This window comes from Gambusia affinis, linkage group LG18 (assembly GCF_019740435.1).
Source record: "Gambusia affinis linkage group LG18, SWU_Gaff_1.0, whole genome shotgun sequence".
Classification (NCBI taxonomy): domain Eukaryota; kingdom Metazoa; phylum Chordata; class Actinopteri; order Cyprinodontiformes; family Poeciliidae; genus Gambusia; species Gambusia affinis.
This window is the reverse complement of record NC_057885.1, coordinates 16,924,328-16,942,913: the sequence shown is the minus strand read 5'-3', so window position 1 is coordinate 16,942,913 and position 18,586 is coordinate 16,924,328. Positions and strand designations below refer to the sequence as shown.

At 40.1% G+C, this 18,586-nt stretch overlaps 2 protein-coding genes and 1 non-coding gene across 5 annotated transcripts; all 3 read left to right on the top strand.

The window, feature by feature from the left end:
• Positions 1-1,577: 1,577 nt before the first annotated feature.
• Positions 1,578-9,409, top strand: plaa (phospholipase A2-activating protein). Of its 2 annotated transcripts, none has more exons than XM_044097771.1 (14): positions 1,578-1,829; positions 3,042-3,235; positions 3,322-3,422; positions 3,789-3,909; positions 4,659-4,826; positions 5,117-5,252; positions 5,442-5,611; positions 5,688-5,839; positions 5,917-6,136; positions 7,098-7,163; positions 7,236-7,307; positions 7,925-8,032; positions 8,402-8,572; positions 8,718-9,409. In XM_044097771.1, the coding sequence occupies exons 1-14, from the start codon at positions 1,681-1,683 to the stop codon at positions 9,284-9,286; spliced, it is 2,397 nt and encodes a 798-aa protein (XP_043953706.1). In that variant the 5' UTR covers positions 1,578-1,680; the 3' UTR covers positions 9,287-9,409. The 2 variants fall into 2 exon arrangements, with proteins under 2 accessions (XP_043953706.1, XP_043953707.1); XM_044097772.1 differs by lacking the exon at positions 1,578-1,829 and adding an exon at positions 2,071-2,194.
• Positions 9,410-10,307: 898 nt separating this feature from the next.
• Positions 10,308-17,448, top strand: haus6 (HAUS augmin-like complex, subunit 6). Of its 2 annotated transcripts, none has more exons than XM_044097769.1 (16): positions 10,308-10,719; positions 11,131-11,226; positions 11,303-11,381; positions 11,562-11,694; positions 11,794-11,938; positions 12,323-12,385; positions 12,457-12,514; positions 12,906-13,079; positions 13,773-13,969; positions 14,111-14,240; positions 14,332-14,434; positions 14,527-14,587; positions 15,364-15,493; positions 15,569-15,661; positions 15,735-15,864; positions 16,734-17,448. In XM_044097769.1, the coding sequence occupies exons 1-16, from the start codon at positions 10,613-10,615 to the stop codon at positions 17,327-17,329; spliced, it is 2,295 nt and encodes a 764-aa protein (XP_043953704.1). In that variant the 5' UTR covers positions 10,308-10,612; the 3' UTR covers positions 17,330-17,448. The 2 variants fall into 2 exon arrangements, with proteins under 2 accessions (XP_043953704.1, XP_043953705.1); XM_044097770.1 differs by having other exon boundaries at positions 10,322-10,719; positions 14,530-14,587.
• Positions 14,612-14,742, top strand: LOC122821109. The gene has a single exon (XR_006368918.1).
• Positions 17,449-18,586: the final 1,138 nt, after the last annotated feature.

Here is an 18,586-nt window from a genome sequence, read left to right as displayed (position 1 = left end):
TCTTGCTCTTTCATGTCTCTTTCTGATTGTTCTTTTCATTTTTGCTGACCTCGCTATCATCCACTCCATTTCATTTCCACTATTTCCTCCTGATGTAGAAGCCATGCTACTACAGTCAATGTACAGCTTATGTGATCCACCAAATCAGCTCCTACCGCCTTCTTTGTTTGTTGTGTTCAAATGTCCGCCTTTCCGCCTAGTCCAGCTTCCTCATCCGACTCTGTGTGTGGGCTGGACAAACCCTAGTTACCTGCAATAACAGTACTGTTTCCGGTTGAGACACGGTTAGGAAATTAAAGGCATGGATCCCGTTTTAAAACTCACCCATGTGAATTTAAAGTTACATTTTATTGTTTTTGGCAGATTGATTCTGTTCAATTCAATTCAAAAATACCCAAGTATCGTTGTAACTCATTATCCATCTTAAAAGAGTTGTTGTGGATTGTGACACTGTGGGCAGGAAGTAGCTCCATTAGCAGTCAATCTTGCAACAAATCTGAAGAAGCCTCTGACTGAAGATTGTTTTCTAAGACATGCTAGTATCATGCCAATATCCAAGCAGGAGACGCTATTCCACATTAATATATCCTGGATGACATCTTTAGGTTGTTGGCAAGCTTTGCTAAGCTATTTCCTTTTAAATCTATGTCTGGCATAATTAACAAGACATGTGGGGATACACTGCGGTTTGGGATATGATTCTTGCCTATTATGATGAAAGGAAGAGATGGTTTCAGCTTCCTCCTTCTCTCTCGCCTCATTGGTTCTGCTCTGCAGCCATGAAGCCTCTTTTTCAAGTCCTCGGGGAGTTGGAGTCGTAAAGTTAAAGTCTTATTTTAGCTTTTGATATGCTAATCAGCTGCTCCCAGTTTAAAAACATAATATGTTTTTGTCATGTTTACATATCATAAAAAGAAAAAGAAAGCTAAGAAAGATATGCTTCAACCAAAAACGCAAAATCAGAACCAACATAACAGAAATACATAACATGCTACAACAATGAGCTAGTTGCATTTGATTAGCATCACAAAAACTGAAAAAGTGCCTGAACCTTGACCCCCCATACTCCAAGAACTTGAAAAGGAGGCTTCATGGATACAGAGCAGGACCAAGGAGAAAACTCAAACCATCTCTTCCATTGATTATGATGGGCAAAAATCATATCTCAGACCCCAACATCTCTGCCCTGCTTTACCCATATAACCAGAGATTTAAGAAGTACAGGGAAATGCAAATGAGGTGGATTGTTGTCATTCAGACCATGTTACTTTGGCATATTGTCTCTGCTACTCGGATATTGAGCTGCTCATATGTCATGACGGTCATAAGACATACAACAAATCTTTAGTCAGAGGCTTCTTCAGAATCGTTGCATGAATTGACTGCTACTGGAGATACTTCCTGCCCCTAGCATCACCATCCACAACTCGAAGATACTTGGATGCTATGAGTTACTACTACATGGATATCCCTTTAACACAAATAAAGTGTATTCGAATTGAATTGAGATCAAATTACCAAATAAAACAAACAAAATAGTCATTTTATTTTGAAAGACCGAGTCGTTTGCGTGACACAGTTCCCTTTCCGGAATCAGAAGCGGCGGATGTTGACAGCGACACCGCTTAGGTTTAACACTGGTGTCATAGTTTCATTTTGTTGTTGTCGTTGTCAAAAATCATGGCATCATCTAACTCGTTCAAACTCAGATGCTCCATCCCGGGCCACGAGATGGACGTGAGGGGACTGGCGACCGCCATTTTTCCAGAGGGAGCTTTCGTGTCCGTGTCCAGAGACCGAACCGGAAGAGTTTGGATACCAAACTCCAGGTAGCTAGCATTAGCATTTAACCTCCTGCTTGCTAACTATGCTGCCAAGTTAACACTTTCCGCCCCCTAACAAGTCATCTTAGGGCAAAGGAGTGACTCGAGACTTAAAAATAGCATTTAGAAGAAAGCTTCTTCTCATAAGCATCCATGTTATCACCTTCTTTGTTCAGTAACGGTTAGCAAGGAAGCTAACATTCGCTGAAATTAGCTTTGTCATTCATTTCGCTGCACCTGTCTGTGGTCGGGGTAATGCTGGAGAAGTTCGGCATTTCAGTGGATGATCCCGAGTCTGAATATTAGCTAATAGCAGTTTTATAAAACTGACTTTAGTCGCCTGTTTTGGTCCATGAGCATGCATTATTCTGGTGAGAGGAAAGATGGTGAATGTCATTTGGACTAATTCCCCAGAAAGCTGTGTTAAAATAGTAAGAATATAATAGTGTTGGGTTCCGAACAACTTAAGAAATTTGTCTTAAAATTGGTTTGAATGTCTTGGCATACGAACAATATAGTCATGATCTAATATTCATGTAATGATAAATGCTATTAAAGTGGTTACAGAGAGTTAAAGTATGTACATATCTACAGGTATCGGCATAATGCCTCTAAAAATAACTTTTCAATTTGTCCTGCCTAGATATAGGATAGGCTTTCAAAGATATTATTAATGTAGAAAGTTAAAGACGCAGATGAATCCCTGTGCGTTTTACTTAAGTTTAATAGCGTTGGTTTAACAGGCGTAGACACTGATGAAAATGCAGGACCTTGCAAAAATAATACTGGAACTCTTTTGTCAAAGAGATTTGAAACATAGTTTGTGGCTTTTTTTCTGTTGCACTTAAATAAAATCGAGGGGCACCAAATGTTTTCATATCTTACCTAAATTAGAAAATGGAATCCGCCTGTCTGTCACTTAAATCTGGCTGTTCTGTGAAGATCTCAAAGGTTTGATAGAGGGCATTTGTAAACAACCAGCTTGAAGACCAAGGAATACAGCAGATGGCCAGGGATAATGTTGTGAATATTTTAAACAAATGTGAGAACCACCTTATGTATTCATCCAACAGATCCCTGGGTAATCCCTTAGATAACTACTTGGTTACAGAATGAAGATGTATTATATTTATGTGACAAATATTTTAGCGATTATTAGTTCTACGATCTGATTTATTTACAAATTATGTCTTTTTTTTGTCACTTTCCTCTCAACAGCCCAGATATAGGATTCTCTGAGATGCATTGTATGTCTGGACACTCAAATTTTGTATCTTGCGTATGCGTCATTGCACCCAGTGAAACGTACCCCCGAGGGCTGATTGCCACTGGTGGGAATGATAACAACATTTGTGTTTTTACTCTGGACCAGCCGCAGCCCCTCTACACCCTGGAAGGTCACAAAAATACAGGTGAGTTTTCACTAATTTGTTTGCATCAAGAACGTTGACAATGCGTGTTGACTTCAAGTTTATTATATGCATTTTTTTTTTTTCAGTTTGCACTTTGTCCTCTGGGAAATTTGGAACGCTTTTGAGTGGCGCCTGGGACACGACGGCCAAAGTCTGGCTCAACGAGAAGTGCATGATGACTTTGCAGGTGTGCAAAGGTTTTTTTTGTGTTTTTTTTTTCCCCCACATTTCGTATTTCATTAAATCACTGAAAACTCAGTCATTCATTGAACATATTCTCAAAAACTCAATTGATTAAAGTTGATTTAGTGCTAGAAGAGGTATTTTATATCCTTCAAGCATTTGTGTTATTTTTAATTTCCTTTTGATTTGAATATTTTAAACTCTCCTATCTCTGATTAAGTCCTAATTATCACAGAGTGGCAGATCAGTTTTATCTGATCGAGCTGTTCAATATTTTTTGTACTATTATATTAGGTGACCTGAAAACAGCCTGTTTTCAGGTTTGCTTTGAATGTGAAAGCTCACCATGCGCTGGCTGATCTCTCTACAGGGACACACTGCAGCTGTGTGGGCAGTGATCATCCTACCTGAACAAGGCCTCATGCTTTCAGGATCAGCAGATAAGACCATAAAGCTTTGGAAGGCTGGCCGATGTGAGCAAACGTTTACAGGTGAATCTTTTATCGAGCCATCTACATCTTTCTTTTACTGGAAAGGTGCATTGTATATTTTCTTCTTTTTATTTCACCTCAGAGGCATAGCTGAACATAAAGTTATATTAATAATAACATTTTATAAGTAATTAGTGCCGCATCTTTTTAATTTTCCAAATCTTTGACTGTAAATCAAACATTTCCAAATTAATCTTAGGTAAATTTTTATTTTTTCCTTTGTTTGTGAGGACACACATTTGGCTTTGCTACTGAATCCGTTGTGGTTTTTTTAATATCAAGTTAAATGTTAAGAACATAAAGCGTTTGTATCACTAACTTTCCAAACTGCTCCAGCTGAACCAAGTAATGAAAATGTAAGATAACCAAGGTTGAAATTGGGAATGTAGTTGATAAGTCATTTAAAAAATGAACTTTTCTATTACGGGATATCACCAAACAATTTGAACTGCTGTCAAGTCAATTTTTAAAAAATATGCTCAAAAGTGACACATGAAACCACATCAATGAAAAGCACCACATATTAAAACGATTACAAGTATTCACTCCATGAATAAGTATTCACACTGCTTATTCATTCCTTGCATATTTTGTCACGTTACAAACACAAAATTCAGTGTATTTTGTTTTAATCATATAATACAGCAACACAAACTGCTGCGCAACTGTGAAGTGGAAGAAAAATGAATAGTTTGGTGTGCGTGTTGTGGGAGTGTAATGCTTATCAAAGCTTATGTGTTTCACTTTAGGACATGAGGATTGTGTAAGAGGACTGGCAGTCATCAGCAACACAGAGTTCTTATCCTGCAGCAATGACACAAGTATCCGAAGGTGGCAGGTGACGGGCGAATGCGTACAGGTCTACTACAGTCACACCAACTACATCTACAGCCTTGCCGTCTTCCCCAATAGTCAAGGTTTGTTTACTATATGCATATTTCAAATGAAAATCAGATTGAAAACTTTAAATCTTGCGATGTGAACACAAAAAACAAAATGCACTAATTCTGGATGAGGAATGCTTTCTATGGGGTGTGTGGGGGACTCAAAAGAGAACAGACCAAGTTATTGACATTAAATGTGTTGTCCATTGCTCTGTCCAGAGAAGTGAAGCAGAGAAAACAGAAGCACAAAGCCCGGAGCACTTACTATGAAAATACGTCTTCTATCTGACACTAAATCCAATGCTGATGTGGTTTCGTCTCAGATTTTATAAGCACAGGAGAGGACAGATCGTTAAGGATATGGAGGCAAGGGGAGTGCTGCCAGACCATCCGTTTCCCGGCCCAGTCAGTCTGGTGCTGCTGTGTTCTACCCAATGGCGACATTGCTGTTGGTGCCAGGTAATGTTAATGGTGGCATCCAATCCACTCTGAATGTTTTGGGTTTTATATATATATATATATATATATATATATATATATATATATATATATATATATATATATATATATATATATATATATATATATATATATATATATACTTGCTCTTCTGTTTTATTTTCTGAAATGCTTCCTCTTTGCCCACAGCGATGGCATTATTCGCATTTTTACGGAAGCCGAGGACCGCATGGCGAGCGCCGAAGACCTACAGGCGTTTGAGGACGAGCTCTCCAAAGCCACCATAGACCCGAAGACGGGGGATCTTGGAGACATCAAACTGGAAGACCTTCCTGGAAGAGAACACCTAAACGAGCCCGGTAGGAATATTTTTATCAGATGGCATCGGTGCATATATTTTTTACCCATGTTAGATTAACATTAAATCTATTACAGGAAATCGCGACGGGCAGACGCGTTTGATCAAAGACGGACAGAAGGTGGAGGCGTACCAGTGGAGCGTCAGCGATGGCCGCTGGGTGAAAATCGGGGACGTGGTCGGCGGTTCCAACCAGCAGACCTCTAAGAGCGTTGTGTACGAAGGAAAGGTAAGACGACGAGCTGAGCGCTGCGGAGAAGAACTCTGCACCAGCGCTCTTACTGACGAGTCGCCTTCTGGCCTCAGGAGTACGACTACGTCTTCACCATCGACATGAACGAGGAAGGACCGTCCATGAAGCTGCCTTACAACGTGACCGACGACCCCTGGCTGGTGGCGCACAACTTCCTGCAGAAAAACGACCTCAGCCCCATGTTCCTCGACCAAGTTGCTAATTTCATTATCGAGAACACTAAAGGACATGTGGTGGGTCCTGCTCAGATCGGCGGTGGCGATCCGTTCACAGGTGAAGCAGTTAGCCAGTACTGGAACTCGACTTCTGTTTCCCCGATTGAGAGTTTTACTTCTAATTTCGGACTTGTTAGCCAATTCCATTTTGTCTTCAATAACTACAAAATAGTAAGAAATAAGCGCCACGTTGTTTTTCTTTCTTCTCCTGCCCTACAAGGTGCGTTTTCTATGTTAGAAGCACAGGTGACATCAAAAAACAGCTTTACAATTATTATAAAACAAAGACAAAACCATCATGGATCAACCTTTTAGAAAGGGGACAACAATTTTTGTGTTTCCTCTAGAGAATGTAGATTTTTGCTTTTCCTATAAGTCAGGGTGTTTAAAGTGTGGCCCGCAAACTGCAGTTTGAGAATGTTACAAATTTAACCTGTCTGATGCAAAAGGAAACTTTTTATTTGTGATCGGGGAAAAATTATTTAAAGATATATTTTTATATATAATGGAAAATGTTAAGTACATCACAAAGTGTTTGTCTTTTTACGACTAAGCTTAAATAATACATGCAACCACGTCTATCCAGAGACTTTGCTACACCCAAATCAGCTGTTGGTTAATTTATTAAACGTGGCTAAATATAGCAAGTGTTTTGAAGAAAAAGTTTTGGATTAAACCAAAAACAAAATGAAACCACCTTATTGGCCTGATTTTAATTTTATCTTCTTCCCCTACAAGAACTTTTGGCACAACGATTTTGGCACACTTAACAAAAAGTTTGGACACCCCTGCTCTAAGCAGAGGTTGTTCTAGACTTTTCCATGGTCTGTCATTTTGACTGATTTGGCCAAAAAAGTAGGCTACAGACAGTTTTATACATCCTAGATAAAACGTTTCATATTAGGAAATTACACACCAGAATCTATTCTGGTCTTTTACATAAGGCCCATTGTACTGTACATGTTCACCTTCATGACTGAAATCTTACCTTTTAAACCGTTTGTGTATTTTTGTGGCAGGAGGATCTCGATATGTTCCTGGTTCATCTAACGACGACTCCGGCTTCGCCGCAGATCCTTTCACAGGTCAGACTGTTCACTGCTGGGCATTTTCACATTATGAATATGGTTCCACTGCCTTGTTTGCTCTACTCACAGGCGCTGGGCGCTACATCCCAGGGTCAAGTTCCAACAGCAGCGCTCCTTCAGGTGTGGCAGATCCATTTACTGGTGAGTTACTCCCTGGATCGACCGTCTGGAATATGAGAAACAAGGGAGCTAAGGAGGTCATAAACAATCACTAGATGTAAACCTTTTATTTTATATCCAGAAAATTTTGAGGTTTTCTTTCATTTTAGTTCTTTGGCATATAATGAATAAACCAAAAGCTGCTTTAGTCTACTACACATCTTCACCTCTGACCTGTCTGACGTGTTTTCTTTGGTTTTCTTTTTTTTTTTTCTTTATTAACTTTTCTTCTCTAACAAACCTCTGAGACTTTCACAGAACTGAGATTGAATTGCGAAGTAAAAACAATCTTGCAGACTTCTGTAGGAAATTTCTTTTCTCCAGAAATGGATGTTGTCCAGGGGTTTTAGTGAAAAGGTTGTTGAATTCACACCAAACTTTTCAGGCCTTTTATTCGTAAAAGAAAAAAAAAGTTTGTCATTTGTTTGTTGGATCTGTTACCTTGTTGGAAAAACTAGCAGACCCACGAGAAACCATGTTGCACAAACTGTAGCCTCAGTGATCTAAATGTAATTCAGCTTTGGCATAACAAGATAAATCAGAAAACTGGTTTCAGAGTTGGATTTTGCACTTACTGGATCCGACTCTCTGCTCTGCAGGAAAAGGCGCGTATTCCTCAGCAGCCCAGAGACAGACCTCAACTAACATCTACTTCCCTAAAACTGACGGCGTAACCTTTGAGCAAGCCAATGCCCCTCAGATTATCGGTGAGTTGCCTGAATGCAGATGTGAACAATTTGTCGCTGTTATTGTTGCCATTCATCAAGTCAAAACCTAAATTACAGCTGAAATTTGTATTTTAAAGTATTCTAAAGTTGATATATTAGAGATTTAAACACTTTTTTTAACTTGCAAGCTAATATTCCTTATGTTTTTGTTTTTGTACAGGTGAAATATTTCATGCACTACTCAGTTTTTAATTTGTTTAATGTTTAATCTGTAATCTTATAAAGGCAGAGAGATGAGTTTCAAGCTGAAAATTGACTAAATAAATCTTTGGTCCTGAAAAATCACATTTTGTTTCATAGGAGAAATGATTTCCCTCCCTAATGGTTGTTGTTTTGCTCTTTTCAAAGCCAAGCTAAAGGAGCTGAATGAAGGGGCCCCTCGGGAGCACAAGCTCTCTGACGACACCATGGAAAGCCTTGAGCAGCTGCTGCTGGCGGTGTGTGGGGCGAACTCACCTGAACCTCCTCCTACCATTCAGCAAATCAGCCTCCTCTGGAAGGTCTCGCATTGGCCTGAAGGTAAAAGTAATCTTTTTTTTCTAGTTTGTAGGAATTATTTTGGATATTGCTCCCTTTTCATTTATTTTCCATCACAACAAAACAAAACAAAAAAACTCTATTCTACTTTGTTTTTCTTTTTTTTTCTTTTTTTTGTGGATTGTAGATATTGTGTTCCCTGTCCTGGACATCTTGAGGCTTGCGGTGCGCCACCCGCAGGTTAACGAGAGCCTCTGCGGCGAGGCAGAAGGCGTCCAGCTGTGCAACCACCTGCTGAGCCTGATGAGGCCTGAGGGTCGCCCCGCCAACCAGCTGCTGGCGCTGCGCACCCTGTGCAACAGCTTCAGCGGCAGACACGGCCGAGCTCTCCTCGTGTCGCAGCGCGAAGCCGTGCTGTCGCGCGCCGCCGATCTGGCCGCAGTCTACAACAAGAACATCCACATCGCCCTGGCAACTCTGGTGCTGAACTACGCGGGCTGCTTTCACGTCCAGCCCGACCTGGACGCCAAGGCTCAGTGCCTGTCCGTGGCCAGCAGAGCCCTGGAGACGGTACAGGACAAGGAGGCTATATTTAGGCTGCTTGTTGCCTTGGGAACCACGGTGGCCTCGGACCAGACGGCCCAGGACTTGGCACGCTCCCTGGGCGTCGGCTCTCAGATTTCCAAGTACTCCACAGTGTCAGAGCCGTCGAAGCTGGGCGAGTGTTGCCAGCTGGTTTTAAAAGAACTACAATGATGAGAAGAATTAGAGATAAGAGGAGCGCTACTTTCCAATACTCTGTTCTCCTTATACAGTGTGATTGAGATGGAAATACTACACTTGTATGGCCTGCAATAAAAAGAGCAAACTTTCTTTCTACATTTAGTCTGTGTTTTATTCATACAGCCTGCTATCTGTTTTCATTTATAAAAGAAATATAATGACATATTTTATAAAGTTCCAATGTATTGTAAGCCACCTCCATTATCCTGTTACACTTTAACTTTGACCAAGCATGCAGGAAGTGCAAGGAAAATACAGATTCATATTGGAGCCAAAGTCCTCTGAGTCATCTCAATGTTGAAATTTCTGTCCTTTGTCACCGTCTTCTTTCATAGTGTTACAGTATGCCATTATGTGTGGGGTGGGGGTTGGAAATGTCTGAGACTGAGAGGTGTTCTCTTTTTTAAGAGATTGTTTTATACAATCAAGCAATCAAGGGGAGTAGAGAGATTGTGTGAGGAACGCACAAACAATGTGAGATTGTCTTTGAAAGTAGAAGTACGGAGAGAATGTTTGAAGTTGCTCTGTGTGTTGGTGAATCAGAACATGATGGGTGCTTGGAGAGGTAAAGAACCTATAAGAATTAGTGTCCGAATTACACTGGTGCTTTTGTTAAAAAAATTAAAAATTGTTTTCAATACTGAATTGCTATATTCAGAATAAAAGTTTGAGTTGTACACAGTTTCAATGTGAAATTATCCCAGTGAACAATAAATTAAGTTTTTATACTTGAAAGAAAGAAAAATTGATGCTTTTATTTTAGAGGCATTGAAATACAGAAAACGTACTCTGACTTTAATATAATTCTGAAGTTTATCTCAAAATTGAGACTTTAACTCAGAATTCTGATGTAAATCTTTTCTCGAAATTAACTGGACTGGAAGACATAGAGAAAAAAAAACAAGACTCAAATTATATTTTCGTCTTTTTCTGCTGATTTCCACAGATGCTTTTACTTTACAAGTTCTTCCACCACCGGATATACTTTCAAACAACATCCGGGTAATGATTGGAAAAATTGGCGGTTTGTGTTCGTGCTGCTGTCCTGTTCCTGTTTCTATCCGAGACAGATTGAAACAAATGGCCCTCTAGACGTTGATTTGAGTAGTTGTGAGTGCTACGGGCCCAAAACTCGACAGTGTGCTGGGTTTTATTGTCATTTCGAGTGGATTAAATGTTTTTGTTCCACCTCATTTTTAACGGAGACTAAACGTTTAAGTTATAGTTAGCTAACACTGTAGCTAGCCGTGGCTTGTGGGTTCTTAAAGAAGACAAAGCAGACAGATCCAGCTCCGAGTCATGGCCAACTCGATCCCAATGCAGAAGAAAAACGGACAGTATCTGTGGTTTGCTCTTCTCGGTTTGGGATTTCAGCCAGTCAACATAAAACATCTCAACCTTGGACCGTAAGTTTATTAATTTTGGTTGATGAGAACCAGGACGCTTAAAGTCGTTGATTTTACTCAGGTTAAACTTAGGCTAAAGTTTAGCACATTGCTTAAAGATTCTTTAAAACATATTTTATGGTGCGTAGGGTTTAAAATACACAGTTTGTGCAATATACAAGCGTTTTTTTCTATGTTGACGACCTTCGGTGGAGCCTTGTTTAAAACGTTGATCATGTTTTTGTGTTTCGACAAATTTGTCACTCTTGATGCAACGTCGAGTTTAACTCATAAAACTATTTTCGATTTCAAACTAGTCACTGATTAAATGATTTCCTCAGAAACAGAAACAACTCTCTACGTCCTGAAAAGGGTGCTAACTGTCATCTTTAATGTTTCTGGTCGTGTTTACTGTTCTGTTATGGCGAGCAGGAATATGTTCAACAAACCGAACAAAGAAGCCTTCTACTTGGTAACCCGTTTCCTGTTGGAGAAACTCAATCCTGTTCGCTTTCATGAATCGTACAGGTAAAGGTAGGATATGTGATCAATTACTTGATGCTCAATAAAAATTTTGTAATATAGAGGATGTACTTTGTTTTAGGCACTGCTGGCCTATTGTGAATCACAAAGCTGATGCTGAGTTCCGGAAGGTTACTTGTACCTGGCTGCGGGAAATCATGGTAAAATCTATATTTTATATTTACCAATTTAGATACTTACCCTGAATTGTTTAATCAAACCTCAAAAATCATGTGTTAAATTCAAATTTCCTGCCTGCTGGCCTGAACACAGTGCAGTATGGGGATAAAAATGAAGTGATTTTCTTGTTCACTTTCTTTGCTCCTTGTGATTTACTCCAGGATGAAATGGCCAACGCTGGATCTAAAGTGGTGATGTCATTGTTTCTGTCACCTGGTGGTCCCAAGTTTGTCAGCTTGATGCTTTATTTGGCCACCCATGTGATGCAGCAGGACATGAAAACGTTTGTCACAGGTAGAGCTTATGGAGAACACTATCATCAATTAACCTACTCTCTGCAGCTTATGGTTTTCCTTCCATTAGAACTTAAACTTCCTGTCTCATTGTGGTTAGATAAGAGTTGGGCTCCTGAGGCTGCAGCCATGCCTGCATCCACCCCACATATAGCAGTGGCAAGGCTGAATCTCGTGCGCAGCAGGTTTTTGAAAGCCGCAGTGGATCAGGATCGTTTTCTCCATGACTACCAAAGACGAGCTCAGTAAGTCGTTCAACCTCGCATCAGAAAGGTTTTGTCTTTTTTTCCTCATTTCCCTGTTTTTTTTTTTTTTTTTTTTTTTTTTTTAAAGTTGATTAGTTTTAGTTTCTGTTTCTTGTCTCACCTGTTCAACATAATTTAATCAGGTGGAGGTCACTATGTAGCAGCTGAAGCTATTTTCAATCAGCAAACTCCACCCACATACTTTTTTTAACAGCAGCTTTTTCCATTCACCATCAACAGGCTTTGGAAAACAGGAAAATCTCTTCCTTTGTTGACTTTCAACTGTTTTATTTGGATTTAAAGCTTTGACTTGCACCATCTGTGCAATATATTATTTACTGTGTTGTTTTCATGCATATCTTCTATTTCTGTTTTAAATTTTAGGGCTGTGGTTAAGTCCATGAGAGACCTCAAAGTGGATGGTTCCAAGTACGATCAGCTCTTAAAGTAGGTGGAATTTGTTTCCTTGAAGTTTCTGCTAGTTTGCATCACATTAACGAGGGTTTTCTTTCTCTCAGGCGTCACGATTCTGAAGCTCCCTGGGATGCAGATTCCTTCTCTGAGAAGATTAAAAAGGTACGGGATGGTTTTACACAACTGAAGCATGTTGTAGATTCTGCCTTTCTAAATCAGAGCATAATGTTGCCAGGCATAAAGAGGTGCAGTGATTATTTAAATAAATAAACTTTCCATAAATGGCTCTGAATTTTTTTTTTTCATATATATATATATATCCTAATGTCTTGTCTACTTTTATGTCAGCTTAAATTTGATCACCTTTTATGTTTGAAGTATATTTTTAGAATTTTGATGTCATTCAGGTGTTCATCTGTGAATGATTGCATGAATAAATCTGAGAATTTCAATGATTTGTACATTTAGTTTAAATTCTTTATAGAACTCTGCTGCGCTTGACTGTGAAAAGTTGAACTAAAGCTCCACCTGCCCTCCTTTCTTCCCCTGTAAGGTTCGTTCTTTGTGGTCAGCCATCGAAGGAATGCTCTCTGCTATCAAGGAGCAGCAGGCGGCAGTGGAAAGCGTTTTGAAAGGAGATGTGGATCAGTACGTCCTAGATGGGACAAACCGAGTCCTCAAGCTTCCTCGTTGTTTGCTGGACAGAATCGAGCGTCTCCCACAGCAGGTGAGAATCTGACTAAACGGCTGGATTTGTGTTTGTTAGTACTAGCATCATAATACAGACTTTATGCCGTTCAAGAAGGTTTTGTGTCCCAGAAGTTTGTAAATTCACTCTGGGATGAATACCTTAATTTTTTATGTAATTTTCATCATTGCATTAGGAGGAAACTGGCTGGGTTACTGGGAGGTTTTGCCACAGGAGGAACCAGCGCACATTCAATGGTTCTCTAAAAGGGAAAATGACTCGGAGCAGACCACCATGATTACAATTTTTTTTCTTTCTATATTATGAAAAATTACAGATGACGGGACTTATTTTCCAGAACTTTTATTTCATTCATCCCTTCTGGGAGTTGACCTGAATTCAAAGTCCAACTAAATACAAGATGGCGGCTCTGGTTGGGCTGGCATCACTGAACTACTAAAGAAATACAAATTTTCCAAAAATCTTCAGAACATAAAATTAAATTTGATAAACTGATTTATCTACTACTTGTAAGTGTGTGTAAAACTTTGCATTTAAATTAATCAGACTTATTAAACAGCATCAGTCTTGTTGACTGTAATTTTAAAACTTATGTGCTTACAGTTTCAGTGTTCCAGTATTATCAGATTTGTTTGATCCTCTGTTCTACTGGGGGCTATTCTTCAAATGTGTAAAAGTGCTCTAATCTAAAAAAAAATCTCTGCCTCTCAGCTAACTTCAGGCACTGTGTATGAGGCGGGCCAGCTGAACCTCCTGTGTGTGATGGAGCTGTTGAATCACGCGCTGCAGCTCCTGAAGGAGGAGCGGAGTCGGGTCTCTCCCGCTGCAGAGCCCCCGCCTGCTGCGCGCCGCCTTCAGGAACATTTCCACCAGATGTCCCGGGTGCTGCAGGACCTGCACCTCATCAGGTCAGCACTGCTAACTCAATTGGAAAGCACTTAAATCAGTCCGCTTCTGTTTTTAAAGTGCTCTATATAAACCACAGAAGTTTTTTTCCCCCTCTCCTTCTGTATCTGAAAGCTGGGCATTCTGCTGTGTTATTTCTTCAGGCAGAAACTTTCCAAAGAGGAAATTCCAGAAGTCAGGAGTGCCATCACAGAGCTTCAGGCCGAATGGGACCAGAGGTGGATGCAAACGCTGAAAGAAAAACCCCTCGTGTCTTTCCTGAATGAAGATCCTGTGAGTTGACCCTCCAGACTCACACAGGATTAATTTAGCATTTTATCCAGTTCCACTCACCCTGCAGCTGGATCTTTGACTTTTCTTTTAGGCTCTCGGTTTCCTTTCACCGATGGCTCCGTTGTCTTTTGAACCGGCTCCTGAGGCTTCTTACAGCCATTGCCTCTTTTCTCGGTTTCCTGCAAAGTTTCTTGGTGAGCAGAGTTGGAATACTTCTTGAAATAAGTTTCATGTTTTCATTTTAAAAAAAATTTCTTAAAGAAAGCTTTCAATTGCTTGATTTCAGAAGATGAGCCTGCAGAGATTGAGCTGACGGAAGGTGTGAAAACGCGTCTTGACATCAGAAGGTAAGCTGGCTGAACGGCTGCGGATGGGAGGCGGATACCTGGACAGACCCAAGCAGTGGTCTGTCTGTCACTAGTCCTCCCCAGAGCATCCCTGCTTTCTGATGACCGCGGCGAATTGAGGGAAATCGCCACGGACAGATACGGAGCAGACACTTTGACATGTTTGTTTAAATTTAATCAGTCCTAATGCCTTCATTAGGTTTGTTAGAGGAAAGTTTACCTATCAGATGGAGCCATTTCCATCAGTAGCTATAGTTTATTTGTTGCTCAGTTGTAAAGCCTTTTTTTTTCTTGGCTTTTAGAAGCATGCACTTCTTGAAATGTTGTGATTCTGTAAAATGCCATAAATTTGAAACCTTTTCCACATTTAATTACTGGTAAACTGATAAATCAGCCCAGACCTCTTTAATTTTGGTAGATCTGCCCATAGTTGATTGAGAAATGTTCTTATTTCAGACAACAGAAAAGGTAATGTCCAAATTTGGCAGATCAATCTTTTTAAGTATTGAAGACTCATTTTTAATGTGGTACAGAATATCCTGCTCAACTAAAATCTGATCAAGCAAACTGAACATGTGCTGCTTCCAGAATTGTTCACGCCCTTTAACTAGTACCTTAAACATTATGTTTTAAAGACAATCAAAATGTACATAATTTATAATTGCTCTCCAGCTGCCTCATTATACCAGCTTAACCTTACCTGAGCTGGAATGCATGATTTAAGGAAATTGGGGAAATTCTTGAGCACAATATATTTAAAATTATTCCTTTCTTAGTCCAACTGTGTCCAGTTCCTCTGAACGTCCCGTCATCCCTCAAGTATCGAGGGCAAACGCGTCTCTGGATTGGCTTTTTGACACTCCGGCATTCCCGCCACAAAAGCCTTCAGCTGTCACACCGCCTCACGTAAGTGCTGCTTAAAAATCCATTTGTATTGGATTTACTCTGCGTTTTCATTATGTCTTTAATTATTCACGCCAGGCCAACATTTGCAAGACAACCCATCAGAAGGTGGCCCCACTGAAGACAAAAACTGAGATTTTAGACTTGGAGCATGAAAACCTTGCTGATCAGGTACGTTGATGGCTGCTCTCAGAAATGACTGCAAAATCGTTTTTAGTAATGCTGTATAAGCGTTTCTCATCAGTTTGCAGACGCTGTAACTAGGACCAGTCCTCCTGAGGCTGGAGTGAGGGGCTTGGAGGGTCTCCTCGGCAACCTTCAGAGGGATCCCTTCACTGCCAGGAAGCAGCTGCCGCGCACACCGGAGAGCTTAAGTGAGTTAAAACATCTCTTCTACTCCTGATCTCTGGTTGTAATATGAAATGTTAGAGTTCCATGTATTCACCTGGGACTTGTGTGACAAACCAATATAAAGTAGGGAAATTGATACTTTAAAGGTCTTAACAAATTTAGTTTTAGGTCTGGACTTTGACTAGACCAGGGGTCTGCAACCTGTGGTTCTGGAACCACAGGTGATCCCTTCACTTCTTACAAAATAGGAGAATGGGATTTTGATTTGGGATCCAACAAGAAATTGTCATTTTTCAGAGTTTTTCCGTTGGTACCTATGCAAAATCTGCTTTTAATATCCACAATGACGTAAAAGTAACTAGCTTCGTACTATCCTGACCTATCAAAGGCTCGCATCATTCTAATAATTCATGTTTTTCTTTTTTTTTTTAGAATTTCTTGTATATATTTTTTTCTAAAACTTGAAAATTGAGTGACTTTAGTTTAATTCATATTAATTTTTTATGCAGTACATATTTAGAATTTTCAGTTTATTTTTTTTGCACTTCTAGGTGAGTTTGATTTTGTAGGTTTGGGGGCAAAAAGTGGGTCTTTAAACGGAAAAGCTTTCTGGGTCATTCTAACGCATGAAAATGCTTTAAAACAAACTATTCTGTAGTTTGGGTCTCTGTCAGCTGAACCTCTGCCTCAGGTCTTTGGCTGTCAGAAACAGATTCTTAACTTTGTCCCTGCTAAAGGGAGGCTATCCACAGCATGATGCTGCCACCTCCTATGGTTCAGTCACTGTTGTGAAATCTTGTCACATGGCAAACTGTCTTCACAAGTTGTCCTCTTTAAATATTTAAGCAAGTATTTTTTCTTGTACTTTTTTTTCTTTCTTTCTTTCTTGAAGTAACAGATGTAAAAACCTCCTGGAGAAAAGCTGTTGAAGAGGACGAAGCTAAAAAAGCGTCCTGGTCAGCTGAGCTGCAGGACAGCATAACGGACCGACTCAGTCCCGTCGGCCGGCTGCAGGACGCCATCCCCGACTCTTCCGCCCAGACGCTCGCAGATCGGAGCAGCTCCTCTTTCTGCAAACAGCTCGTCTTCCCAAAGTCTCCTCCCCTCTGGGACACCTTGAACACGGAGGCCAACGACAGCCCGAGCGGCACCGGCAGCAGCGTCGTTCAGTTCAGCCTCGACTACGAAACCCTGCCTGAAATGCCAAGCTGCGACAGTCTGGACCTCGAGGACGAAGCTGTGGCTCTGACGAGCGAGGAAGACGAAGAGGTGCTCGTCCCCACCTTAAAGACGAAGCTAAAGCAGACCTTACTGACCTCACCAGATTACAAGACGTCCTGTGTGGAGGGCAGCTGGCTGGCAGAACCTGCAGAAGGGAAACGCAACAAGGTGTTTTCTCTGGACTCGCCGGATTCACCGCCAACGAAGCAAGAATACAGCCTGCCGACTCTGATCACCTTCTCCCCGATAGATGACATGAAATGTTAGCTGCATTTAAGAGAAACCTCCTTCTCTTTAAAAGTTTGGACTCCTAATTCTAATTTGTCTTGTACTTGAAATATGTAAGAAATGTATATAACTAAAAATTAAACATCTGTTGCACTCTGGCTTGGCTCTAATTTGGGCTGAGTGAATAATTCATGAACTGGTTCAATAAACAGATTTGTTGATTTATAACTTCTAACCTTTCTCATCCCAAGTAGCTCAATGTGGAGGAAAATGTGAATAAAGTGAACTTTGCAAATTTAAAACTTGTGTTGAACTAACTTCTAAAAACATTGAAGTTTTGCACAAAAAAAAAATCTTATTGAACTGAAATTAATTTTGGTTGGGAGGCTGAAACCCCTGTGAGTGAAGGTCTGAATATTTTCATACTAACCCTCTTAAATTTGGATTAAAGTTAAAAACAAAGGCAACTTTAAGAAGCCGTGACACTTGTTCCTCTTGTAGTTCCACGCTTTGGAAGATGGGGGCGTGAGAAGCTACAGAAACAAGGTGGCGTATTAGAAAGTCAAGGTGGCGAGAAAACAGGAAGTCTATATTACCTATTCGTCTCGCCTTTGATGTGAACTTTAAGCGAAAGTTACTGCTACTTTGTAAATTAATAGCGTTCCATTTGCCACATGCGAGATAAAGCAACTGAATTTTTACAGTTTTTAGACCGGCTGTTTAAATGAGTATGAAGGATATTTCTCAAACGCTACAAATTTGGAATCAAGTGACGCCAGGAAAGCGACAATCAAGACATATTCACACAAAAGTACAAAAATCATAAAACGAAATTAGTATGGTGTACAGTAAAGACAACTAAATAATGTGCAGTTATCAAAAACATCATATTCCGATCCAAGGAATATGCAAATGGGTATTGGAGTGCAAAAAAAGTGCATTAAAAGACAATTTAAAATATGAAAAACAAAACTGCAGTGGAAATTATTCAGAATTGATCATTTAAATTTGGAGCAAAAGATGAGAAGCAGATAAACTGAAGTCAAAACTCATCACAGGGATGAGTTCTGCTTCTTTTTTTTATTTAGTCATTTCTTTCCTTGGTTGAAATGGTTATGCAACAGCTAATATTTGGTTAAATAACCCTTTCAGGTTTCACAGTGATGAACTCTTTCCTTTTGCCACCAACAACCTAAACAGTCCCACAGCATGACAGGTCTTCCACCTTTCTTGACAGAATAGTGCTCTACTGTTTAAAAGCTTCACTGATTTCTCCAGAATAGCCCAGTCTTTGTC